Genomic DNA, 27,124 nt, shown 5'->3' on the forward strand with positions numbered 1-27,124 from the left:
TCCAAGGCTTTAAGCTTCTTGGCTATGGGAAGCTGCAAAGCTACGACAACTTACTTCTGCCCAGCCCTTGGCGGCACTGCACTGGGTGCGCGGGTGCGCCAATGTTGGTGGGAGGCTTGGCAGCATGAAGCAGGACAGCACATGCTGCCTGCCTGGCCCAGCCCTGCCAGCCTCCCCCTCCCCTACCCACAGCTTGTCCGTGATATGCCGCTTCCGCCTCTGCTCTGTATTTCACAAGCAGGATGTTTTAAGCAAAGTTGGTTCCTCATGCTTCCAGGCAAGAAATAACCATTCCCCTGAAATTTCTCTGGCATGTGATGTTTCCAGCATATGGACGCCCCCATACAAAGTGGCGATTGTCTCTGACGGAAGGGATGTGTTACAGGGGGCGCCTTCGCTCTTGTCTTCTTGCCCTGCAGAAACTGTGCTGACTGCACAAGTTGTGCAACCACAGTGCCATTGATTTTGAGTTCTCTCCACCAATATCACTATAGTCCCTGTGCAGCAGCCTATTACAATATCCTCTGTGCTTTAGGCACAGCAGGAGCTGAGGGGAATGGAGGTCTCCCTTCCCTGAGGCCACTGTGTGACTGGGTGCAGCTAGCCCTGTTCCCCTCTCTCCCCCCTAGCACTTCCTTCCTGTGCCTCTTTATCTGACTTGGGCTGATGGACTATTTATCCCACCCAGCCTGGTTAGCTAATTACCCCCAATCACCTTCCTCCAAGGCACAGATTGGCAACTAAGTGATCAGGGTACAGGCTCCCCTGTTCGTTTCCTGCACTCTGTTCCAGTGGTTTGACACAGTGTGATGGGTTTTCCCAGGGTGCAACCTGAATTGGGGTACTGCTGAGCCCTCTGTCCCACCAACCTGGGCTCCCTCTCGCACTGTGATGTTGTTGCTAAGTCACAAACTTCTGTCAGGTCCTGCATTTACACAGGCATCCACAGGCAGGGACACACCCAACTGAGTTAAATGAATGCTTCTCCCAGCCACTCATGAACCAACAATAGAGAGAGTCCAGCCAGTTGTCCCCAGCTTCCCAGCCCTGCACCCCAAAACTGTACCATCTTGCCTTGGTCAGACGCCTAAGCAATATACATTTATAACCCAGTCTGCCCCTCTCTCACTGTGGAAAGGACATGCACCAGTTTTTGTTCCTGAGCAGATTTCCCAAGCACTTCAACCAAAACACACTGTTTTACATAAAACATAAAGCAGTTTCTTCTTTGAGTGGTGTCCCTATGGGTGCTCCGCACTAGGTGTCAGTGCATCCCTGCGCTGGAGATCGGAGATTTTTCGCAGGAGTACTCGGTCGGGGGAAGGGTGTGCACAGGAGCTGTCTCGTGCAATCGTTGGCGCCTCCTGTAGCGCGCGCACCCCCGACCGTCCCCTCAGTTCTTTCTCCACCATCCTCCACTGCAGACGGAGCTCCGTGGCAGTGCTCTCTTCGATACTTTCTGGGGAAAAAAAAAGTTACAAATTACATAGGAACTTCTTATTAGTCTATACTCAGTTTCCTTAGTATTAGTATATACATAGTTTCATTAGTTCCTCCTAGAGGTTTTTCTTCAACAACAGCAACAAAAAATTCTTTACTTAGTTCTCCATTTGGGAATAGCTCTACGGTTTAGCACTCCCACCCTCATCTATCGAGAGGAGGGGAGAGGCTTAACTGAAGTCATGCTGGGCTCAACAGGGTTTAAAAAGTGTGATTCCTGCCGTGAACCGATGCCGGTCTCTGACCATGCATCCTGCATTAGCTGTCTGGGAGAAACTCATATCTCCCAGAAATGCATACATTGCAGTAACTTGAAGTGAAGAGCAACATGTGATAGGGATCTCCATTTGAAAATGCTTCTGATGGAGAAATCCCTCCAACCTCTGCAAGAGACGTCCTCTGGGGAGTCTCATAAACCGAGATCCCTAAGCGATGATAAGGCTCCGACTTCCAAAACTATCAGGAAGCAAGCCTCGACCTCTCCAATAACAGACAACCACAAAAAGAGAGCTTCCCCAGCGAGGTCTTTACCCTCAGTGTGGCACTCATCCAGAGAGGCACCGGGCTCCTCCGGCACCGTCCCTCAGCGGACCTCTGCTGAGCCCCAAAGCGCGCCACTGGAGTTGAGACGTCAAGTCTCCTCCACAGCACCAACTACCCTGGTGCGGAGCGCAGCTCAGGCAGCGGCACTGTAATGAATGCTGCCGGCACGGGCACCGACTCCAGACTTGATGCTGGCTAACAAGGCGAATCCAGGACCGGTCAGCACTCCAGTGGTCGACTGCAACCCCAAGGCGGGACCAGTGCAACTCCTACATCATGCTGACATAGCCCTTCAAAGCGCTGCCCAAGCTCCGCTGCTGGAGCCCCTGGGGTAGCGGCGGCTGGGCTCTGGCAGCGCTTTAAAGGGCCTGGGGCTCCAGCCGCTGTGGGGAGCCCCAGGCCCTTTAAAGCACGCCCTAAGCCCCACTGCTGGAGCCCCGGGGTAGTGGCGGCAGTGCTCTGACGGTGATTTAAAGGGCTTGGAGCTCCGATGTGGTAGCGGCGGCTGGAGCCTGGGGCCCTTTAAATTGCCCCTGAGCCCCAGGGCTCCCAGCCGTCTCTGCAGCTGGTAGCTCTGGGGGTGATTTAAAGGCCCCAGGACTCCCAGCTGGAGCCGGAGCCCTGGGGCCTTTAAATCTTGATTTAAAGGGCCCAACCACGCCTCGTCTAGTCGAGGCCACACCTCTTCCGGTCGAGGCCATGCCTCCTGCTCAGGACTCTGGAGTACCAGTAAGTCCTTTACATTACTTTCACCCCGATCACAGTGTCATGCTTACCGGGATGCCAAAACACTACGGCCAACAACATCAGCAGGCACTTCTCATAGGAACTCGAGTGGGAAATCCATGACAGTGTTCTCAGCACGATACTCCAAAAATGAGATCACCCAGTAATCGACCTGCTCACCTCAGCAACAAACTACAAATGTCCACTTTTTTGCTCCAGGGCAGGCCTGGCGCTGGGATCATTAGGGGATGACTTCCTCATCCCGTGGAATGCGTTGCTCATGTACTCTTTCCCACCGATACCACTGATCCCACGGGTCATCCACAAGATACGACTTGACAGAGCATACATCATTCTCATTGTCCCCACATGACCCGGACAGACTTGGTTTTTGTACCTGTCACACCTAGCAGTCTGTGCCCCACAACCGCTGCCCTTATTGTCCCAGAACAAGAGCCTGACACTCCATCCAAACCCAGCGAAGCTCCATCTCAAAGCGTGGCTCCTGTGTGGTTCCAACATGGAGAATTGAACTGCTCGGAGAAAGTAAAACAGGGAGTACTAAATAGCTGTCACCTCACCATTAGAAATACTTACCACCACAAGTGGAGAAGATTCTCCCTTTGGTGTCAGCAAAAACAGCTGGACGCGACCAAGGCACCTCTATCTATGATCCTAGACTACCTACTAGAACTCAAGGAAACGGGGTTAGCTATAAAGTACACCTGGCTGCCATCATGGCCCTCCACGAACAGATAGAAGGGGCTTCAATATTGGCTCACCCAATTACACTGTACTTTCTCGCAGGTATATAGAACATGTACCCAGACGTAAGCCAGCCTACACCACCATGGGATCTCAGTGTTGTGCTCAAATGTCTCACAAGACAACTCTTTAAACCTCTAGCAACCTGCTCACTCTACATATGTCAATGAAGGTCGCATTCCTAGTGGCAATCACGTCTGCAAAATAGGAGCGCTGATGACTGAACCACTGTACACGGTATTTAGCAAAGACAAAATCATGTTACATCCTCACCCAAAATTCTTGCCCAAAGTGGGTACACATTTTCATATTAACCAAATCATACACTTACCTGCCTTCTATCCCAAGCCATATAAGGATTCTGGAGAAGCAACATTACACATGTTAGATGTTAGATGGGCTGTAGCCTTCTACTTGGACAGAACTAAACCATTTAGCCAGTCACCAAGACTATTTGTCTCTACAGCAGAGTGCTCCAAGGGCTCTACAGTATCGACCCAGAGATCCTCCAAACGGGTCTCTTCCTGTATTCAAACTTACTACCCCCTACATAACAAAGAACCCCCAAAGAACCCCACTCAACACAAGTCATGGCGACATCAGTTGCATTCTTGAACAATGTCCCCTTAATAGACATTTGTAGAGCTGCAACCTGGACATCAGAGCACACTTTCACAAAGCATTATGCTATCACCCAAGGCCTTGTCTCAGATTCTATCGTTGGCCTCACAGTGCTCTCATCACACACTATACATAACTCCGAACCCTTGCCACCCCTGCTGGGGCACTGCTCTACAAGCACCTAGAGTGGAGCACCCACAAGGATACCACTCGAAGAAGAAGAAGTTACTCACCTTGGGCAGTAACAATGGTTCTTCGAGATGTGTGTCCCTGTGGGTGCTCCACTACCCACCCTCCTCCCCTCTACTTCGGAGTTCACACAGCCGAGCTCTGTGGTAGAGAAGGAACAGAGAGGACGGTCGGGGGTGCACGTGATACAGGAGGCACCAACGGCTGCACGAGACAGCTCCTGTGCATGCCCTTCCCCCAACCGAGTACTGTTGCGAAAAATCGCCAATCTCCAGCGCAGGGATGCACCGACTTCTAGCGCGGAGCACCCACAGGGACACACATCTCGAAGAACCATTGTTACTGCACAAGGTGAGTAACTTCTTCTTTATTAACTACAGAAAGACAGATTGTAAGTGATAGGCATAAAGGATAGAGATGGTTACCAAAGAAAATAAAAATAAGCGCACAATCTAAGTTCTGTAAACTAAACAGGAATTGAATCAAGGAGTGTTGCACCCTGATAGATAATACAAGCAATAATTAAAGATCTTCGATACACAGGCTGGAACTCTCCTTCAGCCTGGAACCACCTCCCCAGTTCAAAATCTTTGTCCTCCAGACGTGTTTCCAGGTGTTGAGTTGTGGAGGGAGTGAGGCCAAGTGATGATGTCACTTCCCCTCTTTTATAGTTTCTTCCAGCTTGCTGGAATGATCTATGCTCATGACTTGGGGGGTCACCCACATTGTTCAAGGCTTCTCCATTGTACGCATGCTATCTCTGAGAAGTCTCCATTGTGTACAGATCCTGGGATAGTCCTTGGGAGTGTGGATTCCCTTTAATGGGCCATCACTGCATCTGGCTGATCCATTGTTGCTCCTGAAAGGCTGGTTGTGGGTGTTCCCAACCTCATAACTTATTTCAGTAACACACATAGAGCAAAACTTTGTAACTTCCCATACAATGATAGCACATACAATCCAACAGAATATTAATGTTCAACGGATCAAGACTTTCAGAATGATTCCTTGCAAGGCATACTTTGTACAAAAGTAACAAAACATATAATTATATGACAGTGGAGAATATGGGGTTCCAGGGTGCTGCTTTGAGGTACAGAGTGCCACATGCAGCTCTGCTCGTAACCAGTCTGCATGGTGGCTCCTCCATGCTGGGAATGGGCCCCACAGGCCACTGGGTGGAGTGAACATGGAACTGAGACTATTGCAGAAACTCCCAGGCAGGCAGCATAGAGAATACGAGCATTGCTTTGAGACTGGTGGCAGCAGCAGCACAGGGACTGTTGGGTGAGGGGTTCAGGCTCCAATGCAGCGCAGAGAGGAACAGCCAAGCCTTGCTTGTGTGGGCCCTGAACTGCACAGCAGGAGGCCTAAAGGTCTGTAGCAGACTGTGTGTGTATTCGTACTATATCCAGCCTTGTGATGTTTAGGGATGTATTACAGGGATTAAGACTCCCTGCTGCTAACATACTGCAGCAGGCCAAGCCCCTTGCAGTCCTTCCATCCCCACCAGCTGTGAGGCAGATCGCACTGCAGGTACTGGGTCAAATTAAGGAAACAACTGCATCTTGCACTACTTCCTGCAGGCTGCCAAACTGCTTTGGCAAGAGGAGCCATCTGCTTTTCAGCTGCACTCCTCGCCAGAGATGGAACACCTGAGATTACACTGGGATTCCTTATCCCCATAGAACTAGTTCTTCTTGGTGTGCTGCTCAGTTTTGTTTTGTGGCTCCCTGCTGCCCACAGCCTTGTCCAGCCATGGACTTGTTCTGGCTGAGGTGTGAGAGGGTGCTTTGGGATCCCACAGCACAAGGTTTGCTGGACCTGTCTGAGACACACAGGTGTTGAAATGGATCTTTTAATGGCCCACAGCTGGGCAGGTGTTAACGGTACCAGTGAGAATTCGGAAGCCAATATGCTTAATGCACTGTAATTTATTTGAGAGAGAATCACACAAGCAGTTACGGTTACATAGTACACATCTTTTTCTATAAGCCTTAACTCCCCAAGCATAAATCCTCAGTAACAGTAACAGTATCCTGATTGGCAAACAAAGCAGGCATATCTACCAGTTCTAGATGGAGACTTTTTCTCTTCTCTTCTTTCCCCTCTCAGGTAACTTGGTCTGTCAAGGGTCCCTCAAATCAGAGTCTTGGTTACTCCGATGACCTCTGGTTCTAAGATCTCGCAAAGGTCCCTCAAGGCGGGGTGTCGGTTACCCCGACGACTTCTGTCTCACAGCCTCAAATCTCTTCAGATGTTAATTGGGGAATTCATCTGACTCATTTACTTTGCTTAGCACTTATATATACCTTTTTGTTTTCAAAGGAGTCAGGATGTTCCAGAAATATGCCTCATAGGCGTTTATTACTGGTTTTCTTCATAATTTTGGAAGGGATTGCAAAGCGGACACACAGACCAAAGCTTACCCTCTCATAAATCATTCACTTAAACTCTTAGTATGAGGTTATCCAAAAAGGGTCATTTTGACCCATGTCAGAACCAAGCACTGATTGCATCATCTTAGGTGTTCTTTACTTTGTGAGCGGGTTCTCTGCAGATATATTCCAAAGTTTGGGGTTAAAACACACATGCCCATTGAGCCGTTATTAACCATTCTAATGCAGGTTTCAGAGTAACAGCCGTGTTAGTCTGTATTCGTAAAAAGAAAAAAGAAAAGGAGTACTTGTGGCACCTTAGAGACTAACCAGTTTATTTGAGCATGAGCTTTCGTGAGCTACAGCTCACTTCATCGGATGCATAGCATATCGTGGAAACTGCAGAAGACATTATATACACACAGAGACCATGAAACAAAACTTCCTCCCACCCCACTGTCCTGCTGCTAACAGCTTATCTAAAGTGATCATCAAGTGATCATCAAGGAAGGCCATTTCCAGCACAAATCAAGGTTTTCTCACTCTTCCCCCCCCCACACACACACAGACACACATACAAACTCACTCTCCTGCTGGTAATAGCCCATCCCTCTTTGAAACCTCTCTTTATAATGCGCATGATAATCAAGGTGGGTCATTTCCAGCACTAATCCAGGTTTTCTCACCCCCCCCCCCCACACACACACACCCCCTCCAAAAACCACACACACAAACTCACTCTCCTGCTGGCAATAGCTCATCTTACAATGTGCACAGCAATAATCCAAGTTTAACCAGAACGTCTTGGGGGGGGGGGTTTGTAGGAAAAAAACAAGGGGAGATAGGCTACCTTGCATAATGACTTAGCCACTCCCAGTCTCTATTCAAGCCCAAATTAATAGTATCCAATTTGCAAATGAATTCCAATTCAGCAGTTTCTCGCTGGAGTCTGGATTTGAAGTTTTTTTGCTGTAAGATAGCGACCCTCATGTCTGTGATTGCGTGACCAGAGAGATTGAAGTGTTCTCCGACTGGTTTATGAATGTTATAATTCTTAACATCTGATTTGTGTCCATTTATTCTTTTACGTAGAGACTGTCCAGTTTGACCAATGTACATGGCAGAGGGGCATTGCTGGCACATGATGGCATAGATCACATTGGTAGATGTGCAGGTGAACGAGCCTCTGATAGTGTGGCTGATGTTGTTAGGCCCTGTGATGGTGTTCTCTGAATAGATATGTGGGCACAGTTGGCAACGGGCTTTGTTGCAAGGATAGGTTCCTGGGTTAGTGGTTCTGTTGTGTGGTATGTGGTTGTTGGTGAGTATTCGCTTCAGGTTGGGGGGCTGTCTGTAGGCAAGGACTGGCCTTTCTCCCAAGATTTGTGAGAGTGTTGGGTCATCCTTCAGGATAGGTTGTAGATCCTTAATAATGCGTTGGAGGGGTTTTAGTTGGGGGCTGAAGGTGACGGCTAGTGGCGTTCTGTTATTTTCTTTGTTAGGCCTGTCCTGTAGTAGGTGACTTCTGGGAACTCTTCTGGCTCTATCAATCTGTTTCTTCACTTCCGCAGGTGGGTATTGTAGTTGTAAGAATGCTTGATAGAGATCTTGTAGGTGTTTGTCTCTGTCTGAGGGGTTGGAGCAAATGCGGTTGTATCGCAGAGCTTGGCTGTAGACGATGGATCGTGTGGTGTGGTCAGGGTGAAAGCTGGAGGCATGTAGGTAGGAATAGCGGTCAGTAGGTTTCCGGTATAGGGTGGTGTTGATGTGACCATCGTTTATTAGCACTGTAGTGTCCAGGAAGTGGATCTCATGTGTGGACTGGACCAGGCTGAGGTTGATGGTGGGATGGAAATTGTTGAAATCATGGTGGAATTCCTCAAGGGCTTCTTTTCCATGGGTCCAGATGATGAAGATGTCATCAATATAGCGCAAGTAAAGTAGGGGCGTTAGGGGATGAGAGCTGAGGAAGCGTTGTTCTAAATTAGCCATAAAAATGTTGGGATACTGTGGGGCCATGCGGGTACCCATAGCAGTGCCGCTGATCTGAAGGTATACATTGTCCCCAAATGTAAAATAGTTATGGGTAAGGACAAAGTCACAAAGTTCAGCCACCAGGTTAGCCGTGACATTATCGGGGATAGTGTTCTTGATGGCTTGTAGTCCATCTTTGTGTGGAATGTTGGTGTAGAGGGCTTCTACATCCATAGTGGCCAGGATGGTGTTATCAGGAAGATCACCAATGGATTGTAGTTTCCTCAGGAAGTCAGTGGTGTCTCGAAGGTAGCTGGGAGTGCTGGTAGCGTAGGGCCTGAGGAGTGAGTCTACATAGCCGGACAATCCTGCTGTCAGGGTGCCAATGCCTGAGATGATGGGGCGTCCAGGATTTCCAGGTTTATGGATCTTGGGTAGTAGATAGAATATCCCAGGTCGGGGTTCCAGGGGTGTGTCTGTGCGGATTTGATCTTGCGCTTTTTCAGGAAGTTTCTTGAGCAAATGCTGTAGATGCTTTTGGTAACTCTCAGTGGGATCAGAGGGTAATGGCTTGTAGAAAGTGGTGTTGGAGAGCTGCCGAGCAGCCTCTTGTTCATATTCCGACCTATTCATGATGACAACAGCACCTCCTTTGTCAGCCTTTTTGATTATGATGTCAGAGTTGTTTCTGAGGCTGTGGATGGCATTGTGTTCTGCACGGCTGAGGTTATGGGGCAAGTGATCTGCTTTTCCACAATTTCAGCCCGTGCACGTCGGCGGAAGCACTCTATGTAGAAGTCCAGTCTGCTGTTTCGACCTTCAGGAGGAGTCCATTCTAATGCAGTTTCAGCACCTCCAGTAGTTTGCCAGATCATTCATCTAATGCTGAGAGAATTCTGCTCCCAGAATCCTCTAGCAACTTCAGACATACCAAGCCATACCAAACTCACGCTTGCCACATTTATCCATATCAATGACAGCAATTCATAATAATTTGGCACCATCTCAACAGAAGGCGGGGCAGGGTGAGGTGTCCCACTCCAAGGCCTGGCAGTGGAATGCAGCTGTCAGCGCCACGCACAGTGGAATGGCACTGGGAAGCTGCTTGCCAGCCTGCAGTCTCTGGCTGGCAGCACAGGTGGTTTTGCCTTTCGGGGGGTGTTCCTGCCACCAAGGCCTCTGGGGCGGTTTTGTTCAACATCTTCATTAATAATCTGGAGGATGGTGTGGACAGCAAGTTTGTGGATGACACTAAAATGGGGGGGAGAGGTAGATACGCTGGAGGGTAGGGATAGGGTCCAGAGTGTCCCAGACAAATTGGAGGATCGGGCCAAAAGAAATCTGATGAGGTTCAACAAGGACAAGTGCAGAGTCCTGCACTAAGGACTGAAGAATCCTATGCACCGCTACAGGCTGGGGACCGACTGGCTAAGGCTGGGGACCGACTGGCTAAGCAGCAGTTCTGCAGAAAAGGACCTGTGGATTACAGTGGATGAGAAGCTGGATATGAGTCAACGGTGTGTCCTTGTTGCCAAGAAGGCTAACGGCATATTGGGCTGTATCAGTAGGAGCATTGCCAGCAGATCGAGGGATGTGATCGTTCCCCTCTATTCGGCACTGATGAGGCCACACCTGGAGTATTGCATCCAGTTTGGGGCCCCCCACTACAGAAAGAATGTGGACAAATTGGAGAGAGTCCAGTGGAGGGCAACGAAAATGATTAGGGAGCTGGGGCACATGACTTACGAGGAGGGGCTGAGGGAACTGGGGTTATTTAGTCTGCAGGAGAGAAGAGTGAAGGGGTATTTGATAGCAGCCTTCCACTACCTGAAGGGGGGTTCCAAAGAGGATGGAGCTAGGCTGTTCTCGGTGGTGACAGCTGACAGAACAAGGAGTAATGGTCTCAAGTTGCAGTGTGGGAGGTCTAGGTTGGATATTAGGAAAAAGTTTCACTAGGAGGGTGGTGAAGCATTGGAATGAGTTACCTAGGGAGGTGGTAGAATCTCCTTCCTTAGAGATTTTTAAGGTCAGGCTTGACAAAGCCCTGGCTGGGATGATTTAGTTGGGGATGGTCCTGCTTTGAGCAGGGGGTTGGACTAGATGACCTCCTGAGGTCTCTTCCAACTCTAATCTTCTGTGATTCTATGACACCCTCAGGAATGAGAGCTTGACTGAATTTTAACGGATATGCCAGTCGCTCTCAGTGAAGCAGGGGAAAGGCAGAGATGCTGTTGCCTTGTGAAGGAGCAGCCGGGGGGAGCATTTCCAGCAGCACTTTCTTAACTTCCCTTCTTATGAGATGGGAGGAAGGCTGCTCGGTCACTTTCTCTCTCTCTGTGCTGGTGACAGTGATCCTTCCTCTCTGTCTCTATTCAGAGTGAGAGGGGTGTGTCTGCAAAGTGCCCAGAACAAGGAGTCCCTGATCTAGTGCGGGGTCTGGAAGCAGAGCTGTCACCCCGATAGCACACAGCACTTACCCCAGCCTGGCAGCAGGGAGGGCAGAGCCACTCCAGCAGGGCTCTTTTCTTTTGCAGTGTTACATTCCATCAGGCAAGGCATTGTACAAGGGCCTGGGCTGAGACAGATCCCCAGCAGGACCGGAGGGGACTCAGAAGGTCATAGCGACTGACAAAGCAGCACTTGTTCGCTTGGCCTGTGCAAGGAAAGCAACCGGTCAGTGGCACAGATGTGGCCATTGTGCTGTACCACCAGCACAGCTGCTCTCAGGCTCCCAGAAGCTTTGCATCTGGGCAGTCTCCAATGAATCCTTTGGATTCTCAGCCAAGAATAAAGCAGTGCTCAGAGCTTTTCACAGGGCCCTGGAAGCAGGCCCCAGTCTTGCTTGGGGATTCAGCCATGCCGTGGAAGCTTTCCACATCCAGAGCAAGCAGGCAATGAGCTGACTTCATCTGACAACGAGGTCCTTTGTCCTTTCCCTGCTCGGCCCCTGAGCAGTGCAGAGCTGTGGCCAGCCCCAGCTTGGAGAAGATTCACGCTGGGGAGCCGCTAGCTCCCAAATGGTAAGTGAGGGGTGGAGGTGGGTTGGCTTTAACTAGGAGGAGAGCTACTCAAACGGCCTGGGCTGTACCTGGCAGTGCTCCTCATGGTTCAGCTGGAAGTCTAAATGTATTCAGAGCATCCCGGGGGAGGGGCTGGGCAAGGAGACTCTCTCCTAGGCCTTCCACTGATCCTAAGAATCAGTGTGGGGGGATAATTCCTTGTCAGCCAGAGCTGGGGGAGCTCTTGCTGTGGCTGCCTGAAGCCCACAGCGGATGTGATTCCAGCTACAGAAACGGTGAACCTGACAGAACAGAGCCCAGCTAGTGGAGTATCTGCCAAAACAGGAATCAGCTCATGTCAAACAAGACATGCTGACCGTAGCCCGTTTGGAAGCCTGTCTCCTGCAGGCTGCTCATGAGCAGCAGTGTCCTTCCAGCCACTAGACTGTAGCAAGGCCAAGCATAGGAAGGAACAGTGACGTCTCAGCATTTGAAAACCAAGATTGATAGAAAGAGGAGATGGGAAGTGGAGATGAGAAGCCCTCTCTGAGTCATGGCTGGGAAACCATTCTAGCTAGGAATAGGCGGTTTTTGTTTGGAAGATATAACACAGAGTGGCGGCTGTGGTGATGAATGAGAGAGCTGGGGAGGATGAGCATGGCTGATGAGGGGATCCTAGGAGGAGAGTCAGCTGAGCGTACTGCTTGTCAACTGGCTCCACAGCTAGTGGTCAGAGCAAAGCAAACAGCTAAGCTCAGTAGGTGGAGCGCCACCAAAAGGCAGCAGCCACCTCTGGGGTTGACAACACACTGCACCAACAGTGAGGGCAAGGAAGCTTTGCCTAGGAAGCTCGGCAAACTGGGACTTGGTGGCTGTGATGGGTTAGATCCCCCTTCTGGGATGCCACCTGATGTACTGGGTTTTCACGAGCCTCTCCTGCTCCACTAGCCTGGATTTCCTCTCCCTGTTTTGCTGAATTTGGCTCTCCAGCCTCTTGCAGCACACACACACTGGTAGGGACACACCCAGCTGCAGACACAGACTGAAGTTAGCTCTGTGTGAGAGGATGCACCCAGCACTCATGTGTACACCCCCTTTGGGGAATAAACCCAACATAATACTGTCTTGCGCTGTATAGAAAGATCTGTACAGTGCAAGCTCATAAAAATTCACCCTCTCCCTCAATGTGAAAAGAAATATGCACAACTTCTTGCCCCCCATTAGAAATTGCACAAACTGGGTTTAATAATAAACAAAACAGATTTATTAACTATAAAAGGCAGATTTTAAGTGATTATAAGGGATAGCAAATAAAACAAAACACACATACTAAGCTTAAGATCTTAAAGAGACTAGTTTCAAGAAGTAATTTCTCACCCTAAATGTTATTTTAGGCAAGTTGCAGAGTTTCTGTAGCTTAGAGTTCCAGTTATTTCTTCTTACAGACTGGACTCCTGTCTCAGTCTGGAGTCACCTCTGCCTTTCCCCTCAGGTTAGTTCCTTTTTCCCCTCAGGTACTTTCAGCATTCTTTCTTCTTGGGTAGGCAATGGAGGAGAGACTAGTTTAGCCCCCTTCCAAGCCTTAAAAAGGATTTACCTAAGACGGGAAACCTTTGTCTGATCCCCATCCCCCTATAGAGGAAAAGTACCAGCAGTGTCCAAGGTGGTATTTTGTATCAGATGATCTTATCACCTGACCTTGCAGTGTCAAAGCAACTATGAAACCAGATTTATTTGCAGTGTCCACAGGAATGAACTCCAGGCAGATGGGAGATCCACTTCTTCAAAGACTCATTGTCTTTTTCTAATGGCCCATTAAGGCTGACTCCGTACTGTCTGGTGGCCGTTTCCCCAAGTACACACACAGTTGTAATGGTTACATAGTCAATATTCCTAACTTCAGGTACAGAAATGATACATGCACACAAATTGGATAATCACATTCGGTAAATCATAACCTTCCCAGTGATACCTTACATAAAGTATATCTTAGTTATGTCATATTCATATCATAACCATATTTCTATGAAGAATATGGGGTGTAATGTCACAGTGCCAAATCCCCTTTAATTTTTAGTGGCCACACAGTACCTCGTATTTTAAGATCCATTCAAAAGCAACTCCTTGGCATTCCCCGCACTTTTGACGGGCTCCGTGACGTGTGCAGCCAGCAGACACTAGCGGTGACTGAACGTGCCACCTTCCAGCCACTGATCGGTCTGCATAGATCTAGTCATCAGCTCTCCAGCCATGTGCTGCTTATCAGAGCTGCCTGAAGTGGAGACGCTCTTATTGTGCAAACAGCTGAATGCTAGACGGCTTCAAAACCTGTGCATGCTGCAATCAGGAGAGTGTCACAGCAGAGTGCCCCTCACCCTGCCCCCTTGCACAGCTGATACAATGGTGCCTCGCAATCCCAGAGCCCACGTGGGAGTCCTCCCTCTAGGAGAAAAATCCTGGCTTGTCAGACAAATGGTGTGTCATTGATTTCCTTTGAAACATCACTATTAATTATGCCAAAGAGTTTGCTGAAACTCCCAATAGGCGAGAACCTGGTGCTGCCAGTGCCTCCTGTCCAGCAGCTGAGCTTTTCTAAGTGGAAACATCGTGGGCTCATTACGTTTGTCCTGCTGCCCACCGGCACTGGGAGCTCCTTGTTTCTTTTCCAGAGCACACCCATCTCCCATTTACAGTGACACTCCAGGCCAGAGTGGAGAGGGCTTGGGGACAGCAGATGTCTTGTCACTGACTGGCCCCTAGTTAATGGGAAAGGGAGGGCCAGTGCTGTGCTAACTGCACCCCAGCCAAGCTAGTGAGCCATGGCCAGAGACCTTCACTGCCCCTCAGGCTGCTCAGCAGACCTGCGGGATGGTCCCATAGTCATCAATCGTCAGCCTGCTGAGAGAGGCCCGGGAACAGTATCACCAGCCCCAAATGGCTAGAAATCAGCTGTCAGGCCCCCTAATACTGGATTAAAATATAGGGAATTTTCAGAATAATCAGTGTTGGGGGCTTTTATTCACCTCCTGGCTTTTGAGCCTTTGGGTCCTGCTCAGATCATGTTTCCTGGCTTTTCTTCACAACCACAGGGCTTAGAAATAGAAGTTTTAAAATGGAAGATTCTCTTGTAGTGACCTGACTCCAGGAGCTGGGGCTTTAAGGAAAACATCAAATATCACAAGAACTGGCCCCACTATGGGGAGCCTCAAACGTTGGTGATGTGGCAGGACTGGGACTTCCCCAGCACATTTGTTCACAAGATGTGGCCCTAGGAGCACCCCAATGCCTGAAGGCCAGGGCTGTTCCGGTGCTATCAGTCAGCCTCAGCTGGCCTGACCAGCTCAGCGAACCCAAGCTCACTGGTGTCATAATCTGTGTTTAGAAGGCATTGTGGAAGGTGTCATGTGTACACTGGCGACATGCTGGTCATTATTATTATTGCGTGGTGCATGCACAGGTGATATGTGAAAAATTATAAATATGCCCTGGAAATATGTTCTTAAAATTTGGTTGGCATGTAGGGTTTAAGTCACCTCACCCTGGACAAATGAATGTGGTTCCACCTGCATGGCTGTCTCTCCAGTGTAAATTCAGCAAAGAGAGAATATACAAGTATATTTACATAAAAGGTAAATACCGTAATCAAATTAGCAAATTGCAGAGGCAGCTGCTTAACTATTTGGGTGGGGAAGGGGACTGCAAAAATTTACATGGTGTCAACTCCCTGACGCCCCCAGGAGGACTGCCTGGCTTTGAAAACAAAGATAACCTTTGAGGATAACAGGCAGACAGAAAAAGGCATTTTGGCATCCTTCACTTGAGGGGACAAAGAAAGGCAGCGCTTTGGGCTCTGTGTTGGACCCTGGCTAAGGCCTGGCCAGCCATCTGGAAGAACAACTGTGGTGGCAAAATTACTTTGCTTTGTTAAGTTAGGGTTGAGTTTTATCAGCATATTTTTACTTTTGTTTGTTTGTAATCATTTCTATCCCAATTGGTTCTACTCGGTATCCCTGAAACATCTGCTCTTTGGTAATAAACTAAATCTTGTTTTATTACACAACCATCTCAGTGCAGTTTATCAAATGGAAGGGTAAGATCCTCAGCCAAACTACCAGGTGGGTGCTGTGTCCCATCTCTTGAAAGGAGCAGAGATCTTGGGAAGGTTTTATGAGTGCTGCAGGGAGAGGGGCTGAGCAGTGCAGAGGAGACAGTTTTGGGAAGACTTGGGACTGAAGTGCTGTTGGTGGTGTCACCCTGCGAGGAGTAACCAGGCTGGTGGAAGCCAGGGTGAGGCTGTCGTGCTGTGAACAGGCTGCTGGCATCAGGGCACTGAGCCAAAGCTGCACAGCATAGAAGCACCCAGGGTTACAGGGAACACAAGCCCCTACTGGTCTGGATTGACCCTGCAAAGCATCAATCCTGGTAGTGATGGGCCAGCCCAAAGGAGACCAGAATGCCTGGAAAAAAGAGGCTGAGATCCTTGGGGCTCTCTTGAGTGCTTTGACTGTTAGATTAATTCAGACTGAAATGGTTTATTGTCTTGGTTTTTATTTCTAGTCTGCAGTAAAGGTAGCACACGCACCTCAGAACTCCAGCGTGCACTCCAGCTCGCAAGGGAACCGGGGAACCGCCTCCTACCCCCACTGCCTGTCAGTCACAGCAAGGGGTTTAGGGATACAAGTGACTCCTATTGCTCCTCTTTGCCTAGCTCTGCAGGAGGGAGCTTAAAGCTGTTCCTTCAGAACTGCTGCCTGGGCCTGTCTTCCCGTGGGAGCACACAGGGGTCGTGGAGGGTTTCCAGCCGCCCTGTCCGAATGTGTCGGGGTTGGGTCTGAGCCCTCTTGGTTTCCTACCCTTGCTTTAGTATTTGGGCTTTTCTCCTCTTCCGTCATGGGTATAAGGCTGATCAGGGCAGACTGAGAGCGATGACGCCTGTCAGATAGTCTGAGCTGTGAATAGAGACCAGGGCTGAGGCTTTCACTGCTGCAGTGAGAGTGACTCGTGGCTGCCGTTTGAAGAGAGAACTGTGCAGTGGCATGGCAGGTGCCCTTGGAGTGGAGCCTGGCTGAGCACTCCACCTGTGCACACAGCCTCATTACTGCCCTTCTGCCTGGAGCGGTCACTTCTCTGCAATTCCACGTCATTCCAAATACCACAGCTGTAGCTGCCGAGCCCTCTGCTATATGCTCAGCTCACAGTGACCTCGACCAGCAGCTCTCTGGCCCATGGAGTTACCCTGAGGGGGAGATCAGATCCAGGCTTCCTGTCTTCCAGATGAGACTTCGGTATAATGCCCCCAGAACCTGACCAGCTCCTGCACAGCCATGCCAGCTCTGCCCAGCCACCCTGGCCACCACACTGCTTCCAGTACACAGCAGTGTGGCCAACTCTCTCCATTCTATCCTGAGTCTTGTGCTATTTGGTGTTTCAGTGAAGGCCCCAGCTCCTGAAATCACAGGAGCCCCTGACAATCTCAGCTTTTGTCTGAGTGCAAAGTAAGTTTCCAGCCCTCATGGTTGTGGAGAAAACTTTAAACTGTCCAACATCCACAGGCAAATAGAAACCCCACCGCTATTATTTTCAAATCTCATGGTTTTGGGGCGTGACTGATGCTTTTCAAATGCTTCGGGCTAGCAACATTACAGTGACCATGACAATGCTGAGCACTTGGCAGCCATGGCTCTCCAAGTGCATCCCAAAAGGCAGCTGGATGTACTGGCCCCATTACAGATGGCCCAGAGAGGGGATATGATTCACACAAGGTCACCCAGCACATCAGTGGCAGAGTCACAAACAGGACCCAGATCCCCTGTCCCCCAGGCCTGGGCTTAGGTCTACACTTAAAACACTACAGTGGCATAGCCACAGTGCTGGAGCTGCGCACTGTACCACTTCAGTGTAGACACTCACCATAGCGATGGGAGGTGTTTTCCTGTAGCTGTAGTTAATCCACCAGTGACTAGGTTGGTGGAAGGATTCTTCTGTCTACACCAGGGGTTAGGTCGGCATAGCTACGTCTCTCGGAAGCATGGATTTTTCACACTCCTGAGAGATGTAGCTGGGCTAACGTAAGTTTTCAGAGTAGACCAGCCCAGAGTACCTTTCTCAGACCTGAAGAAGAGCTCTTAGTAAGCTTGAAAGCTTCTCTCTGTCACCAGCAGAAGTTGGTCCAATAAAAGCTATGACCTCACCCACCTTGTCTGTCTTATATGCTGGCACCAACATGGGTACAACAAGACTACGAACAACAATGTGGTTTTATTTCTTTAATCTCACACTGAACTTTTCTTCCATTGGAAATGCAATGAATTCAGCTCTAAGATTGTGGGTTGTTAGTTGGCCTGGAAACAAGAAGAGAGCCCTGTCGATGCATAGAGTTCCCAGTGGGGTAGAGTTGGGGTTGATGTTGCCAGTGGCAGCTCAAAAGCTTGAAAGGAGCAACGCTGCCCTAGATAGGAGACTATCAAAAGCCTCTGGAAGCCAAAGCTTTTCAGTCTCATATCTACAGTAGGATGAGTGAGACTGCAAATTGTTTTGACTGCAAATATATTGATGGACAGAAGCAAATGAGACATAAAAAATCATGGAGATGGCAATCCTCTGACTAGTTCTTAGCCCTGTGCAGCGCAGCACTGGGTAAGGCTGCCTCAGTGAGCCCAGTGCTTAGAGTCTTTCAGACATCTATAGACTTGTGAAATATTCCCCTGACTGCCTGGCTTTTCCTTCTCTCTCTCTCTCTCTCTCTGCCTGAAGAGTAAGGTTTAAAGTCTGAGCAAAAACAGTTCAGTTTTTGTGGATGAAGTCAGTGGAACAAATGCATTTTGGCTTATAAACATTGTTTGTGCCCTTTTGGTTCAATTGGTTCAAAGTGCTCACGGGGGGGGAGAGTTGGAATTTGGTCTGAAGAGTGCTTGTGTTTGAGTTTTACATCATGTGTAGTAACCTAATGGCACAGGGCGTGTGTGTGCGTGGGGGGGCGGTTACATCATATGTAACCAAACACTGAAACCCTGCCTGCTCCCTGAATGAGGCTCCTTAGGAAGTTTGCAGAAGCCTTGTGCTCACCTGGCTCTGTGGAACTCCTGCCTCATTGGCAGCCCATCCTGGGTGGAGAGAATTGCTCCAATTCCGTTTGACACATTGTGTTTGGTCTGTCCCCTCGCACCTGCATCTTTTCTTTTCTTTTCTTTTTTCTTTTCTTTTCTTTTCTTTTCTTTTCTCTTTTGAAGAGATAAGTACCTAGCAAAATAAATCCAGTATCGATGTCCCAAGAATGCCCAGGAGGAAGGTGACTCCATCTTGCGCCAGACACTGCTGAGGTTGAGCCTGTGGTGCACTCACAGCAGGCCACTTGCGTATATGCATTCCAACAGTTTTTGCCCACGTACTATTTCCCCAGGACCCCTGTTAGGGTTACCAACCCTCCAGGATTGACCCGGAGTCTCCAGGAATTAAAGATTAATCTTTAATTAAAGATTATGTCATGTGATGAAACCTCCAGGAATCCATCCCACCAAAATTGACAACCCTAACTCCTGCCCAAGTTCAACAGGAAACAGTGAATGAGGCAGGGACACATAGGGTATTAAACAGGAGCCCAAGGGCCTGTGCCTCATTTGGGGCCAAAGTCTCTTTGCAGTTATTCCAGAATGCACCTGGAGTAAATCCAAAGACCTTGAGGGACGTCCTGTGAATGAGATCAGATGTGGGGCCCACCAACAGAGCTTGCATCACTGCAGGCTGGAGGATGCAGGGTCAGTAGGCAGGTCACTGAAGAGCAAGGATTAAATAAATATTCCTTAGCTACCTCATACACTGGGCACTACCCAGAGGGCTTTCCTGGAGCGTGAATCAGGCCTTGAACAGGGTGTGAGTAATGTGGAGCTCTCATCACATGTAATTGAAGACTGTCTCTGGGTGCCTGGGGGCTGAACAGAGGGGGCATGGCCCCCTAGCAGCCTCAGTTTTGCCAGTTTGAGTGTTTGGCTTTGGAACCTGAACCTTGTGTGAAGGCAGATTTGAGACTGAACAGGTGTAGTGGCACATAGCTCTGATGTTAGCAATCCCTGGGCAGGAACACCTAAACACCATGCACCATAGCATGGGGCTGAGTCCTCTACATGCGTTGTTATGCCTGGTGATCTAGGTTATGGTACTGGCCCTCAGTAGTGCCTTGATGTGACATGCTGGCTGGCACAACCGGGACAAGGGCAGTCAGATCTAGTGGTTGGAGCAGAGGCAGGCCGAGTCAGGTACCGGCAGGTCAGGGTCTGAGACAAGCCGGAGGGCAAATGGAGAGTCAGGCAGGATCAGGTCACCAGGAGATCGGGGTCAGGTGCCAGCTTGCAGGCAGCAATCGAAGAGCAAAGCCAAGGACAAACCAAAGCTGGAAGCCAGAGTCTAGGGTCTATTGCGAGCAGGGGCTGGAGCAGTTACGTCCTGGTTTAAGTCCTAGTATCAGCCAATCAGTGGGCTACAAGGGGCTGCCACTCAGGGCCTGCTAGGCCAAGTAGGGCCAGCTTTGGGTGTGGGCAGGCTGGGCGACGGCCCAATGCATGCCTTCCTGAGAGGGCACGTCCAGAGCAGGGGAGCCCTGTCCCTCCTGCTCCCTCCCGCTGCTCTTCAGCTGTCTGTTGCCACTGCTGCTCCTACCTCATGCCCCTGCTTGGAGCTGCCCCATGCCAACCTGCTCCTGGGAGCCTCCTGTGTGCTGTGCAGAGGGCAGGGGGCTGATGTTGGGGTGTCCCCATCCCCCTGCCAGTGTACCCAGTCTCCACTGAGCTGGGGTGGGGAGACAGGCCCACCACTGGTTTTTATTTGCTGTGTAGACAGACCCTAGTGACCCAGGCAGGGACTTTCCCTCTCACAGCCTGGCCTGCTCACTGGCTGCTTTGCACCTTGCTGTTCAGTGGGTCACATTGCTCCTCCCCAGAGAGCCTCCACCTCCCAGACTCCTCCCAAAGTCATATGCTCGGCACAGCATGTTGCATCAGTATAAACAGTTGATAGAAGACACACAGCAGACCTCTGCACTCTGTGCCTCTCCAGGGAGTGTCTCCAGGAGATGCGGGGCGCTTCACAATCTTGTTGGAATCCAGGGCACCCTTTCCAGGCTGGGGATGGGCAGAGCGTAGTACTGGCATTTATTAGATGTGTTTGTCTGTCTCACTCCTTCCCTGAGACCTCCAGATTGGGGGCCCACTTTCCATATCCACCTCTGTTTACACTTCGCCTTGTCTCAAAGCCAGCTTAGCAGGACTCTCTTCTTCTTCCCAGCAGAAACCCAGGAAGGTCACTCCTCAGCCAGGAGAAGATTCTCTGAATTGCCCTCTGCCCCCCGGCTGGCAGAGCTACATGTCTCCCCAGGGCCACAGGTATTATGTGAATGCCTTCACCAACGGTAAGCCCCATTCAGGCTTGTAGCACCTTGGCTCTGCTATAATGAAGGGTCTCACAGGGCTGTTTCTGGGCACTTTGAATTCACCTCTGGGCTGCCGGTGGTGGTCCACACTGGTTTTCAGGGAAACAATGCAAAGAACAAAAGCATGTGAATGGTACAAATGAATTTCATTGACAAATTCCAGTGACATCAAGAGGAACTCCCAGGAAGCACGGTTAAGCACTCACTCCGAAGTGCCAGAGTGAGGGATGTCTGTGCCACCTTAACTCTGACCCCGCAGTGTGTACTCCAAGAGACCGTCTTTAGTTCCATGGTATTTCTCTGGTGTACAGGATTCAGACTGGTGCATGTCTGATTTCAGAAGTGGCCATTATATTTTCAAACTGAAAACTATTTTTTCCATCAGCTAATAAAAATGTCTGTGTGATTCCAAGTGCAAAGTGTTCCATCGCATAAGATAGTGATAATGGCTGTCCATGTGTCTTGTCTCTTACAGAGCCCATGTGCTGTGGTAATTGGTGCTTTATAGGCAGAGGGATAAATATGGATGTAGAACCACTGATCGTGTGCAGTCACTCAGAGTTTGAACGTTGCAAGTTTGTTCTGATCTCCTATAAATGAAAAATGGCTGTGGGTTAAAACTTCCAAACGTGGTTATGTGACTTAGGAGCCAAAGTCCTCTTTTTCAAAGGCCCTTAGGCATTTAGGAGCCAGTCTTACTGGATGTCAATGGGACTTCAGCTCCTGTGTCACTTGAGCACTTTTGAAAATTTTACCCTAATTCTTAAACTTGCAAAAAGACCCCATTTCTAACCTCACTGAGTGTGTGTCAATGCAAGGGGTCTGTGGACAGCCTGAACCAGTGGCTCTAAGGGCTGTGAAATAGCTTGGGATAAGCACAGAATACATTGACAGGAACCCATTCATCTTTTTTGTCTGAGCCAGATCTGTCTAGATTTGAGCCACTGGCATCAGGAAGAGAATGCATTTTTCAAACATGGGGCTTAGGTCACTCAGGCTGCCACCCCCTCCCAAGAGGGCCTCTGCTATCGACTGCTGCTTTGAGGACTGCCCTTTTCATTTCCTTTTAAAATCCAGCTTTTCTCTTCACTCTAAAATGTTTGTGCTAAGCATTCCCCCCCACATCTGTTCAGACTCTGTGCATGTGTAACCCACACACTGCCTGGGTGTGGTGTTATGTCCCCTCTAGTGGCACCAAGACCACTTAGAGAGAGAGATTAAGGAGTCTGCTCTACAGCCTTAGCTAACAGCCATATGGCTTTTAGCTCATGCAGTAGAGGCTCATGTATTTAGCTCCAGAGTCCCAGGCTCGATCCCGCCCGCCAACGACTGGGGTCTGTCGGCATTACACATGGCCAGAGATGCTGGGAGAGAGCGAGTGGACTTTTCTCCTGCCCCATGCAGTGCTTTGGTCCTCCTAGCTGCAGGGGCAGATGATAATAATGAGAGCTGTCCCCAGAGCTGTATTTTTACAAGGCATCATCCCAGCATTCCTGACAAGGTCTGCACAGAGCTAGGGCAGAGCCAGTGGCCTACTTTTCCAGATGGTGAAACGGTGGAAAAGTAGCTTCCCAAGGCTGTGCAGCAAGGAAGTGTCCGATGGGGTGGTGGAACCCAGGGCAGTGCTAACCCACCCCACATGTTTCAGAGTAACAGCCGTGTTAGTCTGTATTCGCAAAAAGAAAAGGAGGACTTGTGGCACCTTAGAGACTAACCAATTTATTTGAGCATAAGCTTTCGTGAGCTACAGCTCACTTCATCGGATGCATACTGTGGAAAGTGTAGAAGATCTTTTTATACACACAAAGCATGAAAAAATACCTCCCCCCACCCCACTCTCCTGCTGGTAATAGCTTATCTAAAGTGATCACTCTCCTTACAATGTGTATGATAATCAAGTTGGGCCATTTCCAGCACAAATATCCAGCTGCCTGTAGTCTCTCCGCTCTTCTGTGTGAACAGTCAGGCTGACACAGACTCATGGCCAACTCTCACACAGCACATTCTCCACTGGAGATCTCAAAGTGCTGACAAAGGGGAGGCACAAGTAGCCCTATTTTCCAGGCAGCATAACTAAGCATCTCTAAAGCCACTGTTTCTGAGCGGGTCTGTCAGCTGGTGTCTGAGGCACGGATCTATCGTCACATCAGAGATATGGCTCCTGGTACCTGCTCCACCACAAGTCCCCCTACTCTCATTCATTGTTCCTCATAACTTGCCCCATCAGTTCAGGAAGAGGCGTGACATTTACAGTCCACGCGCGGCACGTGACTGGAGGATTCCCCAAGCAGCAGAGGTGAAGGGCAGAGGATTGTTAAGGCCAGTTGTCAGCATGGGTGGGAATAGAACGTGGCTTTATTTAGCCCAGGGATCATAGGTGCTGGAACTAGGGGTGCTGGGGGTGTGGCAGCACCCCCTGGCTTGAAGTGGATTCCATCATATAGAGAGTTTACAGTTTGGTTCAATGGCTCTCAGGCCCCCCACTATAAAAATTGTTCCAGCATCTACGCCTGGGTTCTGAGGTGCTCAGGGTGGGATGAAGAGGGCAGGGGAGAGTGGGGACCCTGTTTCCAGGCTGTGTGACTCACAGAACAGCTGAGTGCTGACGGCTGTAGGGCATTCTAGGGGTTCTTTAACTGCACTCCATGTCTGCTGCTGCCAGCGCTGGTGATAAGCCATAGAACAGAGTGGCCAAACCGTGGCTCACGAGCTGCATGCAGCTCTTTTACAGTTAAAGTGCGGCTCGTGGAGGACCACTTCTCCATTCTCCACCTACCAAACTCATAGACTCATAGATATTAAGGTCAGAAGGGACCATTATGATCATCTAGTTTGACCTCCTGCACAACGCAGGCCACTGAATCTCACCCACCCACTCCTGCAATAAACCTCTCACCTATGTCTGAGCTATTGAAGTCCTCAAATCATGGTTTAAAGACTTCAAGGTGCGAGAATCCTCCAGCAAACTGACGGGGAGCTCAGGGCTTCTGCCCTGTGGCGAGGTGTAGGGCTAGGGGCCATGGGCAGCGCTTGACTCCTGATCCCCTGATTTCCCCCCCCGTGGGACCCTCATCCCCCTGCCCTCCCCTGCTGCGGGGCCCTAGTCCCGCTACCCTCCCACACCGCAGGGCCCTTGTCCTCCTGACCTCCCCCCGTAGGGCCCTTGTCCTCCTCCCCTCCCCTGCCGAGCGGCCATCATCCTCCTGCCCTCCCCTGCTGCAGGACCCTCGTCCCCCTGCCCTCCCCCGGCACAGGACCCTAATCCTCTTGCCCTTCACTGCTGTGGGGCCCTAGTCCTCCTGTCCTCCACCTCCCTGGGGCCCACATCTTTCTGCCCTCCCCTGACTTGGGGCTCTCATCCCTCTGGCCTCCCCCCACAGGGCCCTCGTCTACCTGCCCTCCCTTGCCATGGGGCCCTAATCCTCCTGCCCTCCTCTGCCATGGGGCAGTTGTCCTCCTGCCCTTTCCTGCCCCGGGGCCCTCATCCTCCTGCCCTCCCCTGCCTTTGGGCCCTAGTCCTGCTACCCCCCCTCCCCCGCCTCAGGGCCCTCGTCATGCTCTCCCCTGCCGTGGGGCCCTCGTCCTCCTGTCCTCCCGTGTCACAAGGCACTTGTCCTCCTGCCTTCCCTCCCGCAGGGCCCTCATCCCGCTGCAGGCCCTCGTCTTCCTGTCCTCTCCCCTGCCGCAGGGCCCTCATCCCTCCGTGCTCCCCTGCCTTGGGACCCTCGTCCTTCTGCCCTCCCCCACCATGAGGCCCTTGTGCTCCTGCCCTCCCCTGCCATGGTGCCCTCCTCTCCCTGCCTCCCCCCCCCCACAGGGCCCTTGTCTATCTGCCCTCCCCTACCATGTGACCCTCGTCCTCCTGCTCTCCCTTGCCACAGGGCCCTCATCCCTCCATGCTTCCCTGCCTTGGGACCCTCACATAGGTGCCGACTTCTCCTCTGCTCCCCGTTTACACACTGCTGGGATAGGGGCCAGTAGCTGGGCACACCAACAGTCAGGCTCTGCCGCTCTGGCATTAGAGCACAGGCCATGGTGGGCCGCCATCTGATGGGGTTCATCCAAATACAAGTACAGGCATCTCTTCTAGTGAGTATTGAATGGAGAGGGTGAGAGGTGATCTAGGGAAAGAAAGAAAAAGAAGTTAAAAACACACAAAGCCAGTCTGAAATCCTGGAGGTCAGGGAGCTGAAATCGCTTGGTCCATTGGCTGTGCTCCTTCAGTGGTGCTGGCTGCCTAGATATGTTGGTATCTCTAGGACAGGCAGGAGGTAGGATTTCAGGACTGATGGATGAGGTGCTGTTCCACTTCAGAAAATCCTACCTTCCTTTTTTGCAACATCAGCAAAAGGCTCTTATGAAGGGCTGTTGTTTTACAAACTAAGGAACATGTTTGATATGCTGCAGATAAAACACGATCTTTTATTTATTCCCTTTGCAAGATTAGGAACAGAGCATTGTTTGTTGTACAAAATATGCATCATACTTGCATGATTTGTCCTTTCATGAACATGTGGAAAATTTGGCAACAGCTTGGCTCATCTTATCCAGTGCTCCGTGCATTTCAGTCTAGTATGTATGGGAAACTTCAGAGAACGTTGCCTTGTTGATCATAGCAGAAAACAGGCTGTATTTTCAATTAAGAAAGTCATAGACAAATTCTACGCTCCTTTCATTCTTGTAGACAATGGATTAAAAAGGTAATAAAATAGTGCAGAATTGTGGACCCATTGTATAGTATATTATATATCACCACGATCACCAAAAATCAACCCTTTTCCCTAAAAGCAACAACAAAAACCAACCGTTATTTAGGTTGCAAACTCAAGTGCTTGAAAGTTAGGGGATGCCAGATTTAAGGTAGCTTTCAGAGCCTTCATTTGGCCCTTTATACTATGTATTTTAAAACAGTGTTTAATTACATGATCACATATTTTTTCCTCAGTGGGTTTTCAGCGGGATTTGAATCTAGAAGCTTCGACTTCCCAGCACAGACTTCTGCTACTTCAGCTAAATGAGCAGTAGTCTGTTATCTGTGGCCACTAGAGGACACACTACATTTGCCAGTTGGTTACACAGCTATTAGAGTCAGAGGTGGAGTGTTGAGTATCCGGATTCCTGCATAACCAAGCACAGACTTGGTGCGTTTATTCTGAAATGCAGTGTTGTGATGTTCATGAAATGTGATTTTGTCCAGTTTGGGACCTAGGTTCTTCCACCGGCAGTTATCTTGTGCTGCCTTTCAGTTACTTTATTTGTGAATTGGATGAAGGATACTCGTCTACCTCCCAGGGCAGGGATATGGGGTCTAGGTCAGTAATGAAAGCTGGGAACAGGAACATCTGGTAAGAGAAGTGAGGGCAGAACCCATGTGTGACTGGTTGGACCCCCCTTCTGGGGTGCCACCTGATATGCTGGGGTTTAACTGAGCTTCGCCTGCTCAATAAGCCTGGGTTCCCTCTTACTGCTTTGCTGGAATAGGCTTTCCGGCCTCTTGCAGCACACACACGCAGGTAGGGCCATGCTGTGAGAGGGCTCCCCCAGCACTCATGTGCCCACTCCCTTTAAGCAGTACAAACCCAAAGGTTTAATGAAATTCGCCTGCTCCCTCAATGTGGAGGAAGATATGCACAACTAAATGATATGCCCCCCCCCCCCGTTAGAAATTACATAAACTAGGTTTTATTATGAACAAGCAATACGTTTTTTAACTACAAAAGGTGAATTTTAAGTGAATATAAGAGATAACAGACAGAACAAAGCAGATTACTGAGCAAATAAAACAAAATACTCAAGCTAAGCTCAATATACTTAAGAAACAGGATACAAAATGTAATTTCTTACCCTAAATATTATTTTAGGCAAATTGCAAAGTTTCTGTGGTCCAGAATTCCAGTTATATTTCTTTTCAGACTGGACCCCTGTCTGAGTCTGGACCCACCCCCCTCCCCCCGACCTTCCCTTTGGGTGGCTTTATCAGTCTTTCTTCTTGGGCAGACAGGCCATGG

At 49.8% G+C, this 27,124-nt stretch overlaps 1 protein-coding gene across 9 annotated transcripts in view; it reads left to right on the forward strand.

Annotated features, from left to right (window-relative positions):
• GAS7 (growth arrest specific 7) overlaps positions 1-27,124 on the forward strand; it is a 200,827-nt gene that overhangs the window by 81,093 nt on the left and 92,610 nt on the right. For 6 of the 9 annotated variants that reach the window (XM_074970637.1, XM_074970644.1, XM_074970639.1 and 3 more), the window contains exon 2: positions 20,972-21,095. In XM_074970637.1, the coding sequence (XP_074826738.1) occupies positions 20,972-21,095 (124 nt within the window). The remainder of the gene's footprint in view (positions 1-20,971; positions 21,096-27,124) is intronic. The other 3 variants (XM_074970638.1, XM_074970645.1, XM_074970641.1) reach the window with 1 other exon arrangement.

This window comes from Natator depressus, chromosome 14 (assembly GCF_965152275.1).
Source record: "Natator depressus isolate rNatDep1 chromosome 14, rNatDep2.hap1, whole genome shotgun sequence".
Taxonomy (NCBI): Eukaryota; Metazoa; Chordata; order Testudines; family Cheloniidae; genus Natator; species Natator depressus.